We start from the raw sequence: 23,492 nt of genomic DNA on the forward strand, positions 1-23,492 counted from the left end.
GTAGGTAGACGTTTCCTCGATGAAAATAAGGAGGGGTAGTTGTTATAAATTCTTTTCGAAATCGGCCTTCCTTCCAATACAACCTTTGGAGGGGGATGGCGAGTTGACAGCTTTTAATTTTTTTTACGGGTTCTAAAGAAACACTGAGTCATAAAACTATACCTTATATGAAGCACGAAGTAGATGTTACTCACAATTTTTTTTAAATCTCATAACTTTATTAGAAGGGGTTGAAAATACCCCTTATGATTTTCCCTCAAAAATTCCTTTTAAAAATGAAATTTTGTTATGGTTTCCCATTCAATTTTGAAGAAAGAAAGGTCTCTTGCAAAATTTCGATAAGTTTATTCTTTTCTCGGAATAAATAAAAGCTTACAAGCAGTTCTAACACCTAAAACGCTAAAAACCCACGTTATTTTCAACCCCTAGTAATAAAATTAAGAGATCTAAAAATTTGTGTGAGCAACATTTACTCAGTGCTTCTTCTTATGTATAGTTTTATGACTTAGTGTTATGTAGAACCCGTTTTAAAAAATTGAAAACTGTCAAATTGTCATCGCCTTAAAAAGGCTGTATCTTGCAAGGGAGGTCGACTTCGAAAAAAAAAACTTATAGGAACTACTCCTGCTTATTTTCATAGAGGAATCATCTCCCTAAGTTTCCTGAAACTTTTTAAGCTTTTCACTCCCAATCTCTGAAACAAAATCAATTAAAAATGAAATAAACGAGTTGCTCCTGCTTTTATTTCATTTTTAATTGATTTTGTTTCAGAGATTGGAAGTGAAAATCCTAAAAAGTTTCATTGAATGCAAGATCCTTCGCATTTGTTTACAGACACCCTGTACAATAACGAACAAGTTCAAGTGATTCTGATGACAAAGTTTTGTCCTAGTCGTGTCAAAATAAAACCTCATTTGTGGAAACTATGTGGCAAAGTCCACTTAACAACAAATATCCATATAAAACAAAAAATATCTCACCTCTAATTCTCTGCATAATCCTCTAACAAAAAATGAAATGCGCAAAACAACTGAACTGTTTTAATGCCCATGAACAGTTCGCTCAAAATCCCAACAAATCAATTCTTCTGAGTGTATATTTTCTGTCCGATACTGAAGATAATCCTGATTCACCCAGGTATGTTGGCGATGGATGAAAAGAACATTGAGGAAGCGGAGCATTGGTTCCGCAAAGCCGTACATCTGAAAGCAGATTTCAGGAGTGCTTTGTTTAATTTGGCTTTGTTGCTGGCGGACGATCAAAGGCCCCTGGAAGCCGCTCCGTTTTTGAATCAACTCGTCAAATATCATCCGGACCACGTCAAGGGATTTATACTGCTGGGCGATATTTACATCAATAACATCAAAGATCTGGACGCAGCCGAGAACGTGAGTCCGCTTTAATTGATATTCTTTGTCCATATACCTACACTGTTAATTCACTTCGTCTTACCTGAGTTCATTGCAAATGGAAGCGAGTTTGGCTTCGTTAATATTGCAATAATTGTTTGGAAATTGTGCGCTATACTCATAACGAATTTAGGTACCGACAAAGCAATGCTATCGAATGGAATGAGGTATTGTTGAGCAATGCAGACGGACGAACTCTGAGGGCCAATTTCACCAATCAATCATCAACTCCATTGAACTCAAAGTCAGATTGAATTTCAAACAAACTGTTTCTAATATTGACATCTATTCTGTCTATGAAGTGACGATGGAGAGTTAAGAAACCACAAAACACAGGGACACTCTATTTCAGGTTAAGTTAAGATGTATTATCGAAATAAATCGTACCTTAAGAGGATTCTACACCTTTATAGTGGTCAGTTCAAGAAGAGAAAATTAATATCGGTCAAAAACCTCTAATTTATATGGGGTTTTCATAATAATTCAATTCAATCAGTTTGTCATCTCGGAAAGTCAGAAATTTCTTTATTCGTTTATATTTTGATGATATTGGCCCTATAAATAGTTTTCACAAATATAATAAACATATCTACAGGCTGAGCCTTTGACTCTTACAAATATTATATTTCAGCAGTAGATTCTTAAAGTCAAAAGAAACAGTTTTTTCCTATATAATTCTTTCCGATTAGGCCCTGATAAAAAGTTATAGTCCTTTTAAGTTTGCATAAAGACCTTCAGAATAACTAGCTAAATCTGTGACAATATACATACATCTGTGGAACTTTTAAACAGAGTTGTATTCAGCCACAATACCTACCTAATTCTTTTAGATGTCACAGATAATTTTTGATTTTTGAACATCAAATTAAACGAAAACGGCGCATTATACAAGAAAATATGAGGAATACTTTCATTTTACAAAACGTTCAACTATTCATTAGATAGCGTCCAACATAGTTTCAAGAGTTGGGTTCTTTGAACTTTTGGTACGTGAGGGTCATAATGAGAAAACTGGAAGACGTGGGTTATATCTTGTGTTCGAAAAAGATTCATCAAATAAATGAAAAACTATATTTTAAAATTCATTTCATTCGATAAAACCGTTTGTGAAATAGAACTAAAAATAGCATTTTATTATGGTTTTTCAACAACCTGTATCTTATAAACCGTGCCGATTCGAAAAAAATGGTAAAGGAAAAAGGTGTTTTTTTTTAACTCTAGAATCTACCGTTAAATATTTGTACGAGCCAAAGACTCACCCTGTAGATATGTCGGAAATTATGCTTTTATTGAATCATTGATTCACGAAAATCACTCAATAGCCACTCTCATACCTTGTGCCGCATTATAGTGACGACTGCGGACAAAAAATGTTTGGGGACAAAAAATGCTGTTTATAATGGGGTGCTCAAATTTCAATTGAGGAACATATGATCATTTCAATACTTTAAGGACGAAAACAACGGAAGCATTATGAATCGAGAAAAAACGGCGTATAAAAAATGTGGAAAATATTGTAGCAAATTACTCCTAGACCGTTGCCATCTTTGAGCGTGAACACTATATTAATTCAACTGACAGTCTTGATTCCTTATTATAAAATGATCTCTAACATCTAATAATTCGAATAGGAAATGGAAAATTTCAGAATTCAATACTCAACATCATTAAGCCAGAACAGATTTATAAATTATAAAATATTTCTATACGGGAAAACGGTTTTCGTAACTGACCATTGTAGTGATTTATTTGAAAGATATCCTGCAGTTTATTCCTATTTTTCGAATATAAATCTCACATTTTCTGAAAAATATATTTGAATTGATTACTCTTACAAAACATTCGATATCCCAGAAACTCATAAATTCAGAATATACTGAAATGCTTTTATCGAAACGAAACACCTATAGCAGTTAAAGGAATAAGCCTAGTAAAAATGCTGTAATTCAGTTTCTAGAGGTGGATTTTCAACCATATGGGCCACATCAATCCAATAAAACTTCCTTATTTTTCAGTGCTACAGGAGGATCCTTGAAATCGATCCAGAAAATATTCAGGGACTCCACAACCTTTGTGTCGTGCACGTGGAGCGTGGTAAACTTCTGGAAGCCCTGGCGTGTCTTCAGAAGGCCCACGAACTGGCCCCTGAGGAAGACTACGTATTGAGGCACCTTCAAATCGTACAGAACAAGGTGATAAAGATGAAACTCAACCCCAACAAGGTGGTCGAGTCTCATGAACTCACTAGAGAAGAAAGTAAAGTTGTGTCAAACAAAATCGTTGATAGTTCCGAAAAACGAACTCAAACAGTGGTCTCTGGTGATTCGGAAGAGCAGAGGTATAGCAGCAGGGTTGTAAATACCGAACCGCTCTTCGTACAAAATGTTCAAGATATTTCTAGAACTGTCAACAATAACATTCCCTTCAATGATTTGATAAGTGATAAGACAGAGCAAAATACGAGTAGGTGGCGTGACAGGAAGCTCGCGAGAAATGATGATGACCCTTCTTCTGGTATGTCTTAGTTGTTTTCTCCTTTTCCTGATTTTCCACTTTGTCCGAGAGAATGTTGAATTTATATTTCTATTCGAAGTACTTTTTATACGAGCCATTAGATGTAGTATGAATTCTGTGATACCCAGAATAAAATATGGTTTTTCCCATTTTATTCTTGAGGACTAGGTAGTCTTGTTCCCAAATATTCCAATTATCTTATGAGGGGATATTTGACATTCCTCCGTTGACTCAATCCAGCATATTTTTTTGACAATTTCAGTTCCATATGTTGCTGTATCCATAAGAAATATTCTGAATATTCATCGAATGCAGACATTCAATCTGACTTTGGAGTTAGATTTTGAGGTCAATTAGATTTTTGATGAGGAAGTTTTTTCACGAGAACTGATAATGAAATGAACTTGTAATCAAACTCCGAGCTCAGATTGAATTTTTGTTTCCGATGTCTCCCTGAAGACGTAAAAACTTTCATTTGAACCATTTTTTGATCCTGGCTCTTGAGACCAGTACTTTCAAGTCCGACATTATTTATTATTCTTGACCGAAATGATTTAGCTTCCACCCTAAAAAATTGGTAATATATACCATTGAGTATTAAATATTCAATGGATACTCAATGATTATAGATACCATTACACTTGGAAGGAAGCAATAACCAAGCTATTCTAACTATGTACTAAGATTTCTTCATCCTATTTTTATAAGTAGACTCCGTTCAATGAATTCTTATTCAGTGTTTTTTTTATTTATATTAGTACAGATTTCATATATTTCGAGATGTGGATGCAGCATCAAAGATTGAGTCAACGCATGTTTTTTCTGAAATTATTGTGATGTAGATTGTGATTCTAAAAATGATAGTTTTACGATAAGTCGAATCTTTTTTATTTTGATATTATTCCTTATATTTCAATTCTACTTTCACATTCCTCTTTTTGTGATGTCTTGTCTATATTGTAATTGATTAGTGAGTACTTATACTTCATATAATACTAACTGAATGTAATTTATGAAATAAGTGTTTTAGTGTACGGCTACCCAGCCAATAGTTTAGTGCAGTCCACGTGGCCAAATATTCAAAACATATTTAGCATCTCATGAAATTTTCATTGCCATTGGTGGATAATAGATCCTGACAGCTGAAAAAGTTTTTTGTGTTTAATTACGTAAAGGTGCCTTCAAACATAACTCTATTGATAAGGCAGATAATTTTGTAATATAGGATATAAATATTTTTCTATGTTACTAACGTTCGACAAATTGTATAAGTCTATGTTATAGAAGAAAAATTATTCGACTGACTATTTTTTACACTCATCGGTCGGGTGAGATGGCAGAGAAATGCGTTTAAATGATTCATTATGAAACTTTGAGAAGAGTGATATTGACGATTGAGGAAAACTTATATAATTGTACTTTTGAATATTCATTCAATTATGTGAACCAACTTGAATGTTATATTTGACACCAACAAAATAACCTAATAGAAAAATTAGATATGTATACAAAAAGTCTGACAATCTGCTCTCAAATTTTGTTTCCTACCCAAAAATTGCCACTGTCGTAGAAGATTATACTGATGAAATAACTACTGATACTGTATTCCTATCGTTGTAATAAAATGTGTTTCTCAACCTGAGCTTCATTTCCATGGCGAAGCCACTGTAATAATGCTTGAAATATTGATTGGAAAAATTCTGAGTAATTCGCTCAGGTTTATGTTTTCCAAGAACTCATTATGCTTAGAATGTTACACAATAGGGAATACTCCTTTTGATAAAAATGATGTATTTTTTATGAAATATCTATGAAACGTCACATTTTGAAACAGCCATTTCAACCGTTTCCCAAAAAATAAAATTAGTAGTAAAGTACATTAGAATGAAAAATAAAAATGGGTATTTAAAATTTAAAGCGTTTCGTTTCTATTGCATAAGTTGGCACTATCTTGATGAGATAGACAAAGATGGCTGTCTATGAAGTCTGCGACAACGAGGAAGGTCGTGAATTTTATAGGATTTTTATGGCCGGTTGCTATTGAGACTCGCCAGTGAGTACAAGCCTTATGATGGCTGTAAATCAACAGCTGATACTTTATAAACAAGCCATTGTTCTATTTATTTTCTAGTAGGCGTAAACTAGAAATAAAGCGATTTAAATTTTAAACCCTCATTTTTGAAGAATGATTTCGAATAGTTTCCGCTGTGCATTTGAAAAATTCATGAATGAAACTCATAATTATTCAGTTTAAACTTGCATACATGCTGTGATAGCCCAAATTGAAGAGAAGAGATATTCTACCAAATGTGCGAGCTTACATCGTGTTCAATTTTTTGGCTGATGGTTTAGCTGAATTCGTCTATTTTTTCCAATAAAACTGCTGTCTTAGGAGTATACGATAAATTCGAAATCGAATAATGCTTGCTGCATCAATACATTCAAGGACGAAGGAACCATTTGATTGTATCCAGAATATTGGGAAACTTGAAGATATCTGGATTGAAAAATATAATTATTTACTCAATTCAATTTTTACAAAATCCACTACAATCTTTCTTTTCACAAATGAAGTGGAAATTATCCGTACAGGGCATATCATTCCATATATAAGTCTTATCCCCGATTTTCCAGAATCCCAAGCAATTTTCCATATTCCTATCGTTATCTGGTTGGGGAGAAGCCCAATAGGTGTAATTGAAAGGTTTTCCAGTAGACAGCCATACGAATTGACCCTCTTCACCTAAGTCACTTCCAGATGTCCAAAAATGTTCGATATGGTTAACTGAAAATGAAAATTTTTGGAATTATTTCCATAATGGCAGTCAAATCCTCTTGCTAGCAATTCCAAATTTCAATTATATATAGTGTTCAGTAGTTTGAATTCTATGTGGAAAAAAAATATGTAAAGCGAAATCTCCATCCTCAAAATTATGAACTCCTGTAAATATATTTACCTACATGAAATAATATCTCTCTTGGTAAAATGTACAGTGGGAGTGAAATCTAATGAAATTCGTTAGGGATTACCTCTATACTTTTTGAGCCGTGCTTCTCCATGTATATTTCACCAAAACTCATACAAATATTTATGAATGATCGTAACATCGCAATGGGCGTCCATTTTAAACTTCATTGATATTTATTTGGAAATTCCTCAATAAGGTGAAGCACAAAATAATATAAAGCCAACTTCAATGGGACAATAATTCAAAAGGCAGTTTGTTATACTCGTACTGAGCAACATACAATGCCAGCTTTCCAAATCCAAGAAATTTTTTTCATCATTTTATTTCAATGATAATAACGGAACATTTAATTTTTTAATGAATAATTTTGGAAAAAACTTACAGTATGAAATGATGTAGTTCATAATTTCAGTATTTTCTTCTCTAGATTCAATACTTAAGAGATCCATTCCATGATGCCTACAGAACTGCATGGCTTTAAATATATTAGCCTTAAAAATAATAATGTGAAATGATGTGTTGTATTTCTGGCTCTCTATCAACATACTCTCAAGAAGATAATTTTCCTACCTTGAAGTAAATTCCAAAGTAATAGGAATTACCTCCCAGATCTACCAAAGGAATCGCTGGCTTTTGTGATTTTTGCAATTCAATAGGATTCGGCAGATCAACTGAAAAAAAACTAAAATGAATACAAAGAACATAATTTCGATCGTACCTATATCTATTCTTCCAAATAAACCTTGAAGATAATCTGAGTACACTGAATTTTTTTCATAAAGTCAAATCAACTAAACATTACCTATATCTACCAATAAATTATATTATCCAATACAATATCCTTATGTAATAACCTATGCAATTTGTAGATTGGGCATGTTGCAAATTCAACTCTTAAGAGTTTTTTTAAAGCCTAGCTCCTGCCTGACGTGAATCTCCTCATTTGGTTCAAAGAAATATTTCTTAAAATATTCATGGATATTTCTGTTACTCTTGTTATCGAAGGTGAAAGTATCTAAGAATAAGGAGAGATGCTGCATTTTTTAGTTTTAGTTACGCTAGTTAGTTTTACCTTCTACATTATCGTCATTATCTTCTTACTTTCCTAACAGTGTTTCACTCAGGCAATTCAATGGATTTTGCCACTGAATCATCAGAGAAAATTGAAATGTTTTCGGAAAAACTATCGAATGTGGACTTGGAAAGTTATTACAGAAATACCCTTTTTGAAAGGTTATTGACGGCCAGTTTCATAATTGAATTTGAAAGCTCTTCAAGCAAAGCTTCCTTTAGAGTCATTCTTAGTAGGTAGGACTAAAGGAAGCTTTAAAATCAAAGGGGATCTAAGTTTTATTATGAAACTGGCGGTAAATCAAATAATACTGGCTCACCTTTAGGCATGCACACCATATCGAATAAAATTAATCCCTTAGCGTTGCTCGTTGCATTTTTATTCAATGTCAGCATCGTAACATTTTCAAAATTTCTGATTCCTTTGTTGAAGGACCAGGAGGTATTGAGTTTTTCTGTGGAAATACTGGCAAATGAACCTAGAACAGATTTATTCTTTATTATTCATGCAATTAATGAATATATTTCATTATATATTATAGTAATACAGAATCTCTTTAAATGATACCAAGTAGCACAAAGAGGTTCATTAATATTATATCCACACTTCTCTTGAGATGAGATTAAATAACCTTAAATTCACAAAGTAATTCAAGAGCTTATATCGGAGGGGTCGTGAAGTAGGTAATCTTTGAAAACTGAGAGAAAGTGAATGAGAAATACATCTCATTGAATAATTAAGTTCTGTTAACCTTTAAAAAACCATCAATATGTTTTGTCAACATATTCAGCTTTCTTCCAGAACAGAATTAGGATGTAGTATTATATTTTTGTCCAAGGTGCTGAAGTATAATTAGGTCCTATTAAAGGTATTATTTATAAATGATTATTTTATTCGTTATATTCTCATCATAGTGTTTCGTAATTTTCTAGATATGCATTACTGCGGTACTCAATCATAAAATAACTCCGTTGTTGAAAAGATTAAAGCATAAAAATGACCATATACTCCAATATACTATCCAATATACTATTTTAATATCCTGCTTATTGTTTTTGAATGATGAAGATATCCTGATGAAATAAACATTAGGTAGGTATTTAGTCAATACATGAGAAAGCTATCACATACCTGTAAATATATCGAGGCACACAAAATAAATAATGATGTATTTGAACATGCTGTATAATGAAGAAGATAATCCAGGAGAAACTGCTTCTACTGTAATATTGTGAAAACAATTAAATATACCTCTCGTGTTTTTTCTATTTTATATAGTTTTCGATATCGGAAGTAGTAGAAGTGAGGTAGTATTGGTAGTAAATAATAAAGATGTATAATCTTGAATCCAATGAGCTCAATATTGAATCTTTTATGAACTCTGTGGAAAAACCATCGGATATCTAATCGAAGACAGGGGTCAACCCGTGTCACTTTGATAATTGCATAGTGCAAGAGAGAGAGGTCTGTTTTTTATTTCTTAGTATTAATTTCTATGTAAAACACAATAAGATCTTTATTAATATTTTAATTCTGTTGTTGATAAATTGACACATTATAAATGCTCATAATTTCATATCTTAGCATGATATTTCAAGCAAATATTGATTAACATTTCGGTCAAAATGAGCAGACCTTCTTCAATGTGGAAAGAACAAAGAACTGGTTTAATTGAGTTTACTGGAAATACGTTAATGTTTTCACATTTTTCATGAGTGCATTACTATTTTCTGTAGATGATAAAATTATGACTTCTCACACAAATTCAAAAAAATAAACCTGATACTTCTATTCTTCTATAACAGAAATCCTTATTTCTTATCGGTAAAATTTAATATTGCAAAACTTCGCAAACCAAGCCGAAAATAATTTTGATTGAAATTTCAATTACTACATCTTCAATCGGAGTTTTATTTTCGGCTTGGATGGACTATTTATCAGTGCTTTCAGGTTTGCTTCCTCCAATAATGAATTGGTAGAGAACAAGTTGTTACTCAATTCAATTTGTACAAAATTCACTACATTCTCTGACTTCACAAATAAAATTGTAAGCATTTGTGCAAGGTATATCATTCCAAACGTAATGTTTATCTCCGAGTTTCCAAATTTCCAAGCAATTTTCAATCTTGCCAGCATTATCAGGTTGTGGAGGGCTCCAATATGTATAATTGAGAGATTTACCAGTGGCTAGCCATACGAAGTGCCCCTCCTCTCCTAAATCACTTCCAGATGTCCAGAAATGATCGATTTTGTTAACTGAAAATCAAAGATATTCTTCATTGCAAGTTTAATAATATTGAAAACAACTCTAGAAAATTTTCTTGATGTGGGATGCATTCAAGTATTTATATAAAAAAATCATTATGTTGCTCAAAACGAGCCTAGATGTAAATAATTCTTCCAATTAGTGTCCAAATAGGATGTATGATATTCAAATCATACCTACATTCAATTTATGCACGTAGTACTACTCAGATGCTTCGGATTAATTATATGGAACTATTTTCAATCACATGTGGTTTGAAAATAAATAGGTATTGAACCTTGTGCAATACGTATTTCTGAAAATTTGTGGCGATTGAGAAATTTCGATGAATTACAGGAGTAATTCATTTGTGGCAACAGTCAACAGTGTTGAAAAGTAACGAAAGAATCAATTTCTTTCCATATTCAATATAATAAGCAATTTTTATGTGAATAAGAAAATAGGTAGTTACAAAAACTGAATACCTAATTTTTAGTAATTTGATTTGCCTTCTTTGTAGGACTCATTAATAACGGATTCTTGAACAAAATACATGACCACATATTTACTCGAATATTCTTTTAAATAAGCAATTTATGATGAGAAATGGTTTGGGATAATGAATTGAAGAATCAAATAATAGGATAAAAAGTAAATCGATAAATATTTGATTTGTTACCGTATGAAATCATGTAGTTGATTATTCTTGTATTCTCTTCGGCAGACTCAATGCTCATGAGGTCCATTCCATGATCTCTACAGAACTGCATAGCTTTGAAAAAATTAGCCTAGAATAAAAACCGAAACTTTTATATTGGGTACCGTAGCACATAACAAATATATATTTGAGTATATAATAACATTCAACATTCGGAAACTACGAACAAGCATTCACTTCTTGAATTTTGTCGCAACTATTCACTCACTACCTCTTTACAATTCGATAAGATGGAAAATTGAAAGAAACTCTTCTTGAATAGTTTTTCCTGCAGAAGTTGCAAAATGGTGTGTGCGTGGGTTCCCAGAAAAAAAATGAGGAATATTAAATTCCTGTCCATTCGGAAATCAACTATTTTCTAACCATTCAAATGGTTGTCACTATTTGTGAGATCTTTTAGTAGTTTCGTCAATAGATTTTACAACAAAGATATTGGTAGTTTGCTAGAAAGTCTTTCTGTTACATCTTTCAAAACTAAGGTCAGTTAGGTCAGGGATTTAGTTTACAGAGATCAGTGCAGATCAAGAAATCAGATTTTTCCTTTTTTTATGTTCAACACTTCAGTATGTATAACATATACATATAATGTTTTTTTCTATCTTTCATGCTTCGAGGTATATTATCATTTTTTTTTAAATTTTATGTTACCAGAGTTTCAGTGAAAGAGCAAGGGTGACGTACGAAGCATTGCAATTTGATTAATCAACATTCACGGCTAGTTTTGAAACCAAAAAGTTCCTTTTTTTTTAAAGCTTCCTTTAACCCTACTAAAAATGACACTAACGGCCGGTTTCATAATCAAACCTAAAGTCGCTTTAATTTTAAATCTTCCTTTAACCCTACTAAAAATGACAGTAAAGGAAGCTTCAAGCTCAAAGTGACTTTAAATTTGATTATGAAACTGGACGTTAGTAGGGTTAAAGGAAGTTTTGAAATTAAAGGTACCTACTTTAGGTTTGATTATGAAACCGGCCGTAAATAGTTTAAGCTTAAATGGACTTCAAATTTTATTATGAAACTGGACGTCAGAAATAATATATCATTCATAACCGACAAATTTTCAGCAGTTTCTTTTTTAATTATGAAGAATAGGTTAACATAGTCCCGTTTAGCTCAACATATGCTCACTTGGAACACTCTTTGTATTATAGCTACCTGATTTGGACCCAGAACCCACACTAACAGCCACTGCTTCATAAGGACTCTGTATATTTATTTTTACATCATATAAGGATACAAATATCAAAGAGCTGATATCAGTTTGTTAGTTTCAGACTGATATAAGCAGAAATTACTTCTTTATTTGATAAAACTTCTCCTATTCTTGCTACAGCTCGTTCAGATGTATCAGGGGTAATATAACCTGTAGCTCTTAGATCTGGCAAGGCTTGTACCATTCGCAATGCACGTTGAAGTGTGCAACTAAACACAGATTATTGAAAAAAAATTAAATTACCTTGAAATACGTTCCAAAGTAATAGAAATTACCTCCAAGCTCAACTAAAGGTAGAGCTGATTTTTTTATATTTTGAGATTTTGCACAATCCTGGAAGTTACCTGAAAAAAGGTTTAAGGTGGATGATAAAATTTTCAACAAAAATAATTTCAAATATATATACGTTTATATAGTTTAAATCCATTATTTCATTAACAAGCGAAATATCAATAGCAAAGATCCCTGTCTAATATCTTGGAAAGAGACCGTTAATTGCTTGCCATATATACAGGGTTAGTACTATTTAGAGGTGGCTTAACTTACAAAAAAGTAATACACCAGCCTAATCGCTAAATAGGATTATGACTACAAACCGAATTTCGTGTAGTTATCTCCAAAAACAAATGAGCTATTAAGAAAAAATGATAATCTTGATTTTCAGTTTTTTCGAGATATCTCAGGAACCATCAGAGATATTTGGGAACTGTTTACACCCACCCACTCATCCTTGATTAACGCAACTTTTTCGTAATTTAATCTATCCTGTATTTCTGACGGTTTTCGATATCCCTGTAGTCCCACTCTGAATAGTTCTAACCCTGTATATAAAATTGTAGCAGATTATTATCAGTTTCATAATAATACCATACTAACACAATAACATATTTTCATAACAAATCATTCGAAATATTTCAAGCTCACCTTTGGGTAAAAATATATTGTTGATGGAATGAAATTCATTCTCAGTACTCGTTGTATTATTATTCATTTTCACTATTGTTGGGTCTTTGGCATCTTTCAATCCCATGTGGAAGAACCAGAAAGGATTCGGTTTCTGGGTAGAATCATTTGCTCGTGAGCCTGAAATACAAAATATTATCAAAAATCGTGGTATTTATGAGTTTTTCTAAAGAGAATGTTGAGAACTTAGAATTTGATGAGAACATGTTCCTATGTTTCGGAAAATAACACTAAAAACATTTTCAATCTGTATATTCAACATTCATCAGGTAGTTGTGTTACTGCTTCCACAGTTTCCACTACCTTGAAGATGTATAGGTTGTGAATAAATATTTCCCAATATAATTGATCCGAATTAATCGACCAGCGAAAAGAATTTTGTGTTAGCTTTTTTGTAGAGATAGGTTTCTCTAGGTACTTAATATCTTAATACATCAATACAAAGAATAAAAAGAGTTTTAAATGTTTTTAATTAGACGATATTTCATGTACAGCAGATAATTCACTGCAATAAACATAGACGAATGCAATATATCTACTTCATAAAAACTGAAATAATTAATCGGTTAGATCAACAGAAATACAGTTATTCCGATTTAAAATTCAATGGTGATATGAAAAATGAAATATCCGAAAAAAGCTTCTCTATATCGAATATCTTTAATCTTTAAGGATTGTTAGAAAAAAAAACATTGTTAAAACAGGAATTATCTTTCTTGAACGGAAACGACATTTCATTCTTTGAGCTTCATTTTCTAGAATTCGAAATTTTTCGACGACCTAGAGCTAAATGACATGTCAGAAATTTTTGTGGATCACCATATAAATATATACCTCGAACTCTTCAGGTTTTTGACATATTCCAATAGAAGAATTTTTTATGAATTAGAAATCAGAAATCTATAGAAAACATACCAATGAGAACTCCAAGAAACACTAGATAAATCAATGCGTACTTGGACATATTCGAGGATGAAGAAGAAATGTCCGTCGAACTGCTTTAACTCTGATATTTAAATACCCCAGCATCCGTTTTTCCCTATTTCAAAAAGGTAGTTCCCCTACGGAAGAAGTTGCAGAACCTGAATTGATGCAACTGTATACTAACGCTTACGATAAAAAAAAAAACAAATTTATCTCTTTTCGTATTAACCACGGTATAAGCTATTGGAAGAAGTATGTTGGAAAATACGTCGGTATCTCTTTGATGAGATAGGTCAACGGATGTTATTCTATAATATATATCTCAAGTCGCAAATAGAAAAGATTGGTTTTTACAGCAGTGGGTGCGAAAAACCTGATAACTGTTATTTTATCTTTTGATGCATGAATTAGAGAAGCTGGATTATACAATAGTGATAAATTAATAATATTTTGTTTTTCTATTGCTAACCGTATCTCGAAATTCATTGAGATGAATTTCCAGCTTTGCATCTCATTATTACCGACTCTACTTATCCACATAAAACTGTGAATTATTGACAAGATATTCCAATTGTTGGCTTTAATACGTAAATAAAATAGACAAGTTTGCATTTACATAAAATAACAGGAATTAAACTATGAAATTAATTCTGTTCATTTTCTATAGTGAATTTGGAAGAACAATAGGCTTCCTCATTTCGAAATTCTTTCTATTCTCATTATCTTTTGCATAACAATCTGCATATATTTATATATGTACCTAATATACTGCACATCAATTGATGAAAATCACGTATACTCTGCATTGTTCGTTTTCATCAAGAATATCTGTTATACCTTTATACATGTGATCACCTTTAATAGTAAAACACTGGGATATTTTAAGTTGTATTTTATCAAGCTCTTGCCCTCTGAAATCGATTAATTGTAGTAGGCTGTAGCTGGTGGCATAAAAAATTATATGGTTCTTGTTGCTAAACCTGTTTTTTCTTGTTTGAAAGCATAAGATCGGTGTGAATTGACAATAAGTGAAGAAATTGGCTCCTGGGCAACTGAAACAAATCATACAGTGGATACAGATGGTGCTGGAATGTTTCGCAAAGTGTTGCTGGTCGCTGGTCTTCGAATAGGTTCATGTGAAACAACCCAGTAGCTTATGTGCATAGGGGAGGAATACACAGTAGTACATTAGCTGATCAAGATCGCCTTTCGATCATGAATGTAGCTTGATGAAAATCCATAATTGAACTCAAAATAGATTTTTACGAAATGAGTTTTTAAACCACGACACGTGTTTCTCTACCACAATAGTATCTTCAAGTGGGTGAAGGTACAAGTGAAAAAAAAAACAATAAATCTGAATACAAGAATGCGGGTATTCGAAAATAAATTCATATGATTGCATCGAAGTTAGAGTACCAGAGCTTTAATGTGAATTTCATGCCTGGGACAAATAGATTTTATTGATTAAAAATAAATCGAAATGTAGGTTTGCATATAGTAATAATAATTACTTTGAATGATTTATAATTCAATGCACACAAAATTCACTACACTTCCTCATTTCACAAATGAAGTTGTATTCACTAGTGCAAGGTACATCATTCCAAACGTAATGTTTCTCTCCAGTTTTCCAAATAATCATGCAATGTTCGTTGTTCTGTGCATTATCTGGTTGTGGAGATGTCCAATCTGTGTAATTAAATGATTTTCCAGTGGCCAGCCACACAAATTTTCCTTCCTCACCTAAGTCGCTTCCAGAAGTCCAAAAATGATCTATTTTACGAACTAAAAACAGAAATATTACCTTTTTTTTTGTTAATAATCTTGAAAACTCACCATGTGATGTAATGTAGCTGATTATAATTGAATTTTCTTCGCTTGACTCGATACTTAAGAGCTCCATTCCATGATCTCTACAGAATTGCATAGATTTGAAGAAGTTTCCCTGAAACGAAGCAAAAATTTATGTAGGTACCTAATACATTACAATATTCAGATTGAGTCTACATGCATATCCTTGAAAATTTCAGGGCTCTTACCTTGAAGTACGTTCCAAAGTAATAAGATGTGTCTCCAAGCTGAACCAAAGGAATCGTTGTTTTAAGAGTTTCTGCACGATCTTGTTGGTACCCTCGAATTTCAAATATAACGATAATTATTTGCTACAGTATTCATTTCCTATTTATTATAAATTATATATAACCTTCTATTGTTAATGGATTGATTACAATCCCAATAAAATCTTCCAATAGACTGATTAAACAACCTATTGAATTTTATTGGGATTAAACATTTGAATGCAGAAGAGGAATGGAAGGCTAGTGTTAAATTAAAAATTTGGAAATAGGTACCTACTCGAACTTGGTAGACAAAGGTTGAAATTTTGTTGCTTTCTTGAGTGAGTGGAGAATTCAAAATAATATGCGAAGGTATCCTTTCTCAGAATAAAAATATTAGAGGAATCATCCAAAAAAGTGCAGACATTCATTTTCAAATACTTGTATATTTCAAAAACAACACTGGAGGAAACCTCCAAAATTAAGGTTAGAATTGTAAGCCATATCGAGAAAGAAATTTGAAGTATGTCGGTTGTGGTGGAAGTTAGGTATATTGTTTGTTCAATTCTCAGGAATTGTTTGCATATCCTATTCATGTATTTTATATGCAGAATATCTGTTTGCATAAAAAATATACCTAGAATTTTCCTTTTCTCTGGACTCTGTTAATTGTAAATCAAGAAGTTGATATTTTTGTCCTAATTCTAAATGATTTCTTGAAACATTCTTTGTTTTCCATATTTGAAATGAGTTTAACTTCACAGTAGCAATCATCACTTGAGGAAATTCAATATAGGTATTCAATTATATATATTTGAAAGGACTTAAAGTATTTCCCTCACTTGTTAAAGTCATTTTTTAATCGATCACTCGCTGATAAATTATGTAGAATATAGATGAATATGCTTTTCAACTATTTCGAACCTGCATATACAAAATATTTGCACTCAGATATACCAGAATTAGTTCCAGGAAATACGAATCAACGTAAGGCAATGTTCACTACATGTATTCACTTGCCTACGTTTCCATTCACAGTTTGAACCGTCTTCAGGATACTGCAATATGGAATATTTTACATTCACAATATCATTATAGATTCTATAGGTTGTAAGTCACAAAGAGTAGAAGGAGCAATTTTTAAGGAACCAAATCGATAAGGTCAATGACATAGAAATACCAAACGATCTAATTGTTACAAACGCTAGAAGGAGTCTGCGATCAGTCACAGAGACAAAAATTACCTTATTCATTATTCATTCTTTTCATGTCAGACCTTGATTGTAGTGAATTTAAAAACAATAAATATTGCTCAACTGATTCAGATTTCGATCAACTTAACATAGCAGTAGATCTTAAGAATATTAAAAAAGAAATGTCTTAGTCGTGCAGTGTAGAAATTGATACCATGTGATGACTAACTCTGACAAAAAATATTAGATTAGAAAAAAAACTCAAATAAAAGATCTTTGTCTAGGAAGGATATTGATCGGTTAATCAATTGAGCAGAGTATTTTTGCGCGCGTTGGATTTTTTGTATTAAGAAGGAAATGACTCAAGAATAGCGTAAGATATATAGTGTAACCGTTCTCGGAAGACAAATCAACAGAAAACGTCAATAAAAGTCCCAGAATTCATTATTCCCAAAAACATTCCTCTTCGACCCTTTTTTACGTGTTAAGAATCAATTTTTGCCCCAAATGTTTGCTGAAAGGGGGCCTTGATTGAAAAACACCTTATGTTTCCAGCGCAAATAACGAATTGATATAATACTTGTTTGCACAAATAGGATGCATTCTCGAAGTTTTGTTCATTTCCTCATCTTATGAAATGCGAAGATGATGATGTATTGTACCCGAAAAAGTGATGGTCAAATGAATCGATGAAACCAAGTTTTTTTATAATCCTTCTACCTGCATGGAAGTGTGGTTATTATGAATTTCAAGGTATTTCTCGAACAATAATGCCATAGACACAGCCTCAGGCTCGATGATTTCTGCCTGAAGACAAGGTACCCCAGAATTCATCGCCATGCCGAAAGTTATATACATTTATGATCATCAAAAATAAATGCTGATTCACATGACTCACCTTTGTTCGTAGCATTGCTGTCAAATTTCTTTATTGTGTCTTTTTCATCGTTATGTCCTATAAATATGGACCAGAAAGGATTTTGTTCTTCCCTACCGGGATTAGCTGATGATCCTACAACACAAACGTTTTTGTGAAAAGTCATTCGCCATAAAACATACACTATTGCAATAAAAATTTTGAGGGAAATTATATAGATGACTCCTCATTTGAAAATATGCACAACAGTACTCTCAGATATCGAATAAAAGTTTTGTTTTCAAAATTATTCATCAAATCAGTTTTTTGTTTTCTTATCTTCAGAGTAGTTCATTGAAACACCTGAATGTGTTATAATCTGTATTTCATATTTTTTAGACGAAACCATTTCGATATTTTTCCTTGTGATTAACAATAAAATCCTCATCATATCCAATAATTCAAATAATATATGACAAAACAGATCAGTAGTTTTTCCGATTTCTTCCAGGAGAATTCTATTATTTTTTAAATCTGTCGTCAAACCTGAATAAATTTTTTTTAGGTACCTCCTCGAATTACCCAATATTACTTTGTTTTCATATCGTTTTCAAATACTCTCAGTAATTGACTTTTGTTTTCCCGAAAACTTCTGGAACTTGGATTAGGTTTCTTTGATATTTATTCAATTCTCCCTTCAATCTCTTCTATTATTGTAGAAATTATGCCAATTAATAAAATCAATTTTTGGAAATTAAATTTGTATTGAAAACATACCAATAAGAACCGTTAACAACACTAAATAGATTGACGCATACTTGATCATGTTGAATGATAAAGACGAAATGTTCATTGATCTGCTTCAAGTGTGATATTTATACCTACCTGACAGAGTTTGTCTTATATTTTTAGTATCTTTTTTATGATAAATTGTTATTTCCCCTTCTGAAGAAGTTGCAGAACCGGATTCTATATAGCTGCAAAATAGACAATAAGAAATAATCAACCACATATCGGAAGGTTGATGTGGGAAAAAACGCCAATATCTCATACAAAAAGATAATAGATCAACGGATGTTATTTTGGATAAAGCATGGTGTAAATAGAAAACATTGGTTTTCAGTGGCTATCGTGAGAAAGATATAATAATAGTATTTCATATCGGTCGGTGCATCATGAACCACTGTGATTTGTTATTTCAAAACTCGATTGTCTTCATTAATAGACTGAGTTACCTAGTGGCCGAATTTTTTGAATTAGCTGAGTACATTAGAAAACTGTGCCTTTGAATATGCAACATCAATCAAGTATGACGCATGCCTATTTGAATAGAATAGTTATTCGTGCAACCAGTTGAAAAAAGCATTATTTTTCGCAAAAGAACGCAAAATACGAAAAATTGTATTTCCAAACGGTTTCACACTAGTTTTTCTCTAATCTTGAATAGGATGTGGCTATGCATTCAAATTAAAAGTTTCAGAGTCGTCCATATAACCATCCCTGGCAGATTCGGTTTAAATCGTCTAGTAGTGACGAAAATATTCAATTTCTCACTCGATTACTATGAAAGCAATTATCTTCTCAACATAAGTTGCGGAATATTTCATTTTTCTACGAAACGGTACGGGTGGGTGTCCCAATTCTTGAAAACAAAAAATAGGTAGGTACATGCCACTAAGATATTTCGAACTGAAATTATTTTGGAATTCCTCGTTCCATTTGCGACGAAGAGTTTTTCCTGCATTTGTTTTCTTATGAAGAATAACCCCCTGAAGTTTGTGGCTCTTATTTTCTGTATATGTTATGGACATTATTTTTTCATAAAAATATTATGTTGATAATATGAGGTGAAATAAGAATTAAGAAATAACCATAAGTTTTTATTTTTCTGATAGATACATGAACATTTTAGTGCAAATCATAGCAAACTAAAACACTTCTCCTCTTTACACCATGAAATGGGGCGTGGAGGTCAAAAAATGGACTATCTACTCTAAGATTGTATTGAGCTATTATTATTATTCTCTCAATTCACAAATGAAATTATATTCCGAATTGCACGCCCTATCATTCCAATAGTAATTTTCAACACCTGTCCTAGCGATCTCTAAGCAATGTTCGATTTTCGCTGAATTATCAGGAAGACCAGCTCCCCAAGAGGTGAAATTCACGCTTCTGCCAGTAGACAACCAAACAAACGAACCCTCTTCTCCTGCATCTGTTCCTGAAGTCCATATATGTTCTGCTTTCGGATCTGGAAATCAATTTTGAGTAGCGATGTACAAACACAAAATATAAGATAACAAGCAGTCTTCATTATTTGCCATTGCTCATATTGTACAGGGTTGAGCATGAATCTAGAATAAAATTAATTTTCTACCAACCAATATCTCAGAATGAAAACGCAGTGACCCGTCAATTGAGTTTTAAGTTCCTCATTTTCCGGCAATAATTTGAGAATTTTTCCAACCCTTTAGCCGCAACTCCATCCATCCATTGTTTTTCAAATAGAAATATATACCATGTGCGGCCACGTTTGAAAAATCACGGAAAATGGATTCCAACCATCTTTTTTTTACGTGTGTTTATCAGAAAATCACAAAAGTCTCAATTACTAATTAATTGAAAAAATTGCGAAGATTATGGTGGGATTTCTTTTTCCTTAGCTTTTTGACGAATCCACAGAATCCACACATGGTATATGTTAAATATCCAATTTTATTTTCAAAATACAAGCATTTTACTATCGGAACTGAACTAACGGGTTTCAACGTTTTAACCTAGAGTTATTCCTTGAGAATAATTTGATTTTAATTTTTTAACAGACTTCGGTGATTCTTCTGATAACCACAAAATTGGTGAAAACAAAATTTATGATGGGAGTCCATATTTAGGAGCTTTCCAACGAGTCCATATGTTTTCAGTCAAAAAATAACATTGGATGAGTGTTGCGGAACAACGTTATTGCCAGAAAATTAGGGTAAGCACCCTGTTTGGCATACATAGATATAATTTTTATATAAGGGCTGAGGAGAAAATTTGCAGATAATTATATGCTGATTTAAAATTGCTCAACTTTGTTTGTACAATTTTTTTATATCCACTTTCCACTGATTTCATCACTGAAAGTTGTAATATATGTGAAAGATCACATGCGCGCACAGTGATGTTTAAATAAATTATTTTAGAACTGAATTTAGCAATATAGTGGCAAGCGACTCTAGTAGTAATTGTTGTTGGATGAACTTTATCATGAAAAGTGATTACTTTCGCAATATTCATACCGAACTTATAAACTTACAATGTTTCTTCAAGTAAGATACAATTGCCATATATTCTTCACCAGTCTCTAGGCTTAGAAGATCCATACCGTTTTCTTTGCAGAACTGCATTGCTTTGAAGAAGTTAGTCTGTAAATAATTACAATTTTAGACTAAGCAGGGAATATTCTCCAGCAAAAAAGTCAACTCATGGTTTTCATAAGATGTTGCTGATGGTCAAACAATGAATTACTGTCAATGGATATTCAATATATTTAAAGTTAAAGATCTATTCATAGTAGCTATCTATATCTGTACCAAACCCAATTACTTCAAATCGATCTAGTGTCGAACTGTTCATTGAAAAAAAAAATTCTGGCGTTCAAAAAGAATAAGTTAGAAAACGTTTTCTTGTGTTTCTTGGTTTTGTCAAATGGAGATGAGAAAGGAAAACCTACTATTGACCTTAATGAGGATATGGTGAACCAAATAGTAAATCTCTTGGTGAAACTGGTTCACATTCATTTCTTTTTTTTATACAGTGAGGGAAATCTATAAAAAGACGAACCCTTCTTGAGGAGGATTGAATGATACGTATATCAATTGTCCGATACATCGTTTCGAAAAAATTAGAAAAAGTATTGCGATTGATTCGTAAGGAATAATTTCTAGAAAAAATGATGAAACTGAAATTAGGTTTTAAACTCACCTTGAAATATTTCACAAAATAATAGTAATTTCCATTGAGTTCCTCCAACGGTAGAAGCGAATTCTTCCTAGTTTGACTATTGACGTAATCTATCATCTTATCTGAAAAAAAAATTAATTTCGAATGACATTGATTTTTTTTCAACACTCACCATTCATTAATTGGTATGGATTTGTAGAGTCAACACTGTTGTGTGAAATCATCATTCCTCTAGGTGAATTTGGTAGGTTGTCTCTATTTCCCATTTGAATAATCCATAGTGGTCCAGGCTTATCATTTGTAGGCAGTGATGATGTACCTGTAAAATTTTTATTTCATATGGTGTTTCATAAAGTGGTAAATTTTGAAAGAAACAATAACAAGGCATTGTGAAAAATTATCAAAATTTTCGTCTCGCCTTATTCAATAGTGAACTTTATGAAGAGTCAAATCTTTCCTTAGATACTTAACTGAATGAAATATAATTTAAAATTTTGGCCTCACCTCCAGTAAATAGACAAAAACTTGCAAAAACAAACAACAACGAGAACTTAGTCATTTTCAGCAGTGTTACATTCAACAAAGTAGTGAGAAAACAAAGATTGATAACAATTTTATACATTATGTCGGTAGTTGTTGATCCCCCACGTTCATTTTATCTCAAGGACAATCCGGGGATCTCCTGGTATTCCCTCTTTCTGAAGGAAGTATCTGAATACATTCAGCAACGGAAATAGGCACTGATAAATCATATAACCTCTCTCAAGAAAACTATAATTGAACGCCAAAATATCAGATGCACTATATGAAGAAATTGTTACGACTTTTCATTGGTTACATAATATAAACAATTTTTGACAAAATGATCAATCAATTCATAGTGCATGATTGTCTGACCTGAAAACCAAAATGCGATTGAGATATAAGAATAATAATTGTCACTCCAATAAAGAATAGGTATCCTATGGAAAAATTCCTACTCAAGTCAGAGTACTGAAAAATATTGAAAAAAATTTACGATTCAATAGATACAAAACCATATACAGTAGAATCGTAGTCTCTGAAATGAATAAGACTTTGGTAAACTTCTTGTTTGAAGAAATAAAAGTCAATCAGGGATCTCATATTGCAGGGAAAAGTTTTGCTGGTGTTATCTCTCGAAAATAAACATTGAGTACCTATTCAATATTTTCTAACGAATGCTGCAAATCGAATATTGGGTTGCTACAACCCTTGACAGTGACCTATAGATAATCGGGTTTTCCTGAATAGCTTTTTAACAGTATCATGACTTTTTTTCTTGTCATGTTTAGTCAATTAGTAGAAATCTTTGAAGCTAGCCCTGCTTAGTAACCTCGAGTTTATAATAAGTATTTTTTTTGTGTCTGAGAGGATGTATGATTGATGT

General features: G+C 32.3%; 4 protein-coding genes across 4 annotated transcripts in view; 1 reads left to right on the forward strand and 3 right to left on the reverse strand.

Moving 5' to 3' along the window:
* Positions 1-5,562, forward strand: part of LOC123309151 (protein O-mannosyl-transferase Tmtc3) — a 65,512-nt gene extending 59,950 nt beyond the window's left edge. Inside the window, exons 9-10 of the mRNA XM_044892111.1 lie at positions 1,138-1,388; positions 3,425-5,562. Coding sequence (XP_044748046.1) covers positions 1,138-1,388; positions 3,425-3,934 — 761 coding nt within the window. The 3' untranslated portion in view covers positions 3,935-5,562. The remainder of the gene's footprint in view (positions 1-1,137; positions 1,389-3,424) is intronic.
* Positions 4,788-9,340, reverse strand: LOC123309152 (C-type lectin 37Db-like). Its single transcript, XM_044892112.1, has 6 exons — positions 9,096-9,340; positions 8,284-8,442; positions 7,463-7,563; positions 7,275-7,383; positions 6,447-6,708; positions 4,788-5,662 (listed from the first exon to the last, which is right to left on the reverse strand). Exons 1-5 carry the CDS (start codon positions 9,142-9,144, stop codon positions 6,452-6,454), a joined length of 675 nt encoding a protein of 224 aa, XP_044748047.1. The 5' UTR covers positions 9,145-9,340; the 3' UTR covers positions 4,788-5,662; positions 6,447-6,451.
* Positions 9,341-9,477: 137 nt separating this feature from the next.
* Positions 9,478-18,962, reverse strand: LOC123310402 (C-type lectin 37Da-like). The gene is made up of 6 exons (XM_044893871.1): positions 18,914-18,962; positions 18,179-18,292; positions 13,065-13,223; positions 12,384-12,484; positions 10,889-10,997; positions 9,478-10,220 (listed from the first exon to the last, which is right to left on the reverse strand). Exons 1-6 carry the CDS (start codon positions 18,960-18,962, stop codon positions 9,964-9,966), a joined length of 789 nt encoding a protein of 262 aa, XP_044749806.1. The 3' UTR covers positions 9,478-9,963.
* A 1,041-nt stretch (positions 18,963-20,003) lies between these two features.
* LOC123309450 (C-type lectin 37Db-like) lies at positions 20,004-22,748 on the reverse strand. Its single transcript, XM_044892578.1, has 5 exons — positions 22,589-22,748; positions 22,257-22,403; positions 22,106-22,206; positions 21,438-21,546; positions 20,004-20,390 (listed from the first exon to the last, which is right to left on the reverse strand). Exons 1-5 carry the CDS (start codon positions 22,704-22,706, stop codon positions 20,155-20,157), a joined length of 711 nt encoding a protein of 236 aa, XP_044748513.1. The 5' UTR covers positions 22,707-22,748; the 3' UTR covers positions 20,004-20,154.
* Positions 22,749-23,492: the final 744 nt, after the last annotated feature.

The sequence above is a fragment of the Coccinella septempunctata genome, chromosome 3, assembly GCF_907165205.1.
Source record: "Coccinella septempunctata chromosome 3, icCocSept1.1, whole genome shotgun sequence".
Lineage (NCBI taxonomy): Eukaryota > Metazoa > Arthropoda > Insecta > Coleoptera > Coccinellidae > Coccinella > Coccinella septempunctata.

Bases quoted from the DNA above. Each gene is read 5' to 3' on its own strand.
- LOC123309152 (XM_044892112.1), bottom strand. From the start codon at position 9,144: ATGTTCAAATACATCATTATTTATTTTGTGTGCCTCGATATATTTACA. The intron at 8,443-9,095 runs GTATGTGATAGC...AATCTGTTCTAG, and splicing joins GTGCCTCGATATATTTACAG to GTTCATTTGCCAGTATTTCC. The intron at 7,564-8,283 runs GTGAGCCAGTAT...GTTTTTTTTCAG, and splicing joins TATGGTGTGCATGCCTAAAG to TTGATCTGCCGAATCCTATT.
- LOC123310402 (XM_044893871.1), bottom strand. From the start codon at position 18,962: ATGATCAAGTATGCGTCAATCTATTTAGTGTTGTTAACGGTTCTTATT. The intron at 18,293-18,913 runs GTATGTTTTCAA...TTTGTGTTGTAG, and splicing joins GTTGTTAACGGTTCTTATTG to GATCATCAGCTAATCCCGGT. The intron at 13,224-18,178 runs GTGAGTCATGTG...TTTGTATTTCAG, and splicing joins CAGCAATGCTACGAACAAAG to GCTCACGAGCAAATGATTCT.
- LOC123309450 (XM_044892578.1), bottom strand. From the start codon at position 22,706: ATGTATAAAATTGTTATCAATCTTTGTTTTCTCACTACTTTGTTGAAT. The intron at 22,404-22,588 runs GTGAGGCCAAAA...AAAATTTTACAG, and splicing joins TTTTTGTCTATTTACTGGAG to GTACATCATCACTGCCTACA. The intron at 20,391-21,437 runs GTAAGTTTATAA...ATTGATTTCCAG, and splicing joins ATCTTACTTGAAGAAACATT to ATCCGAAAGCAGAACATATA.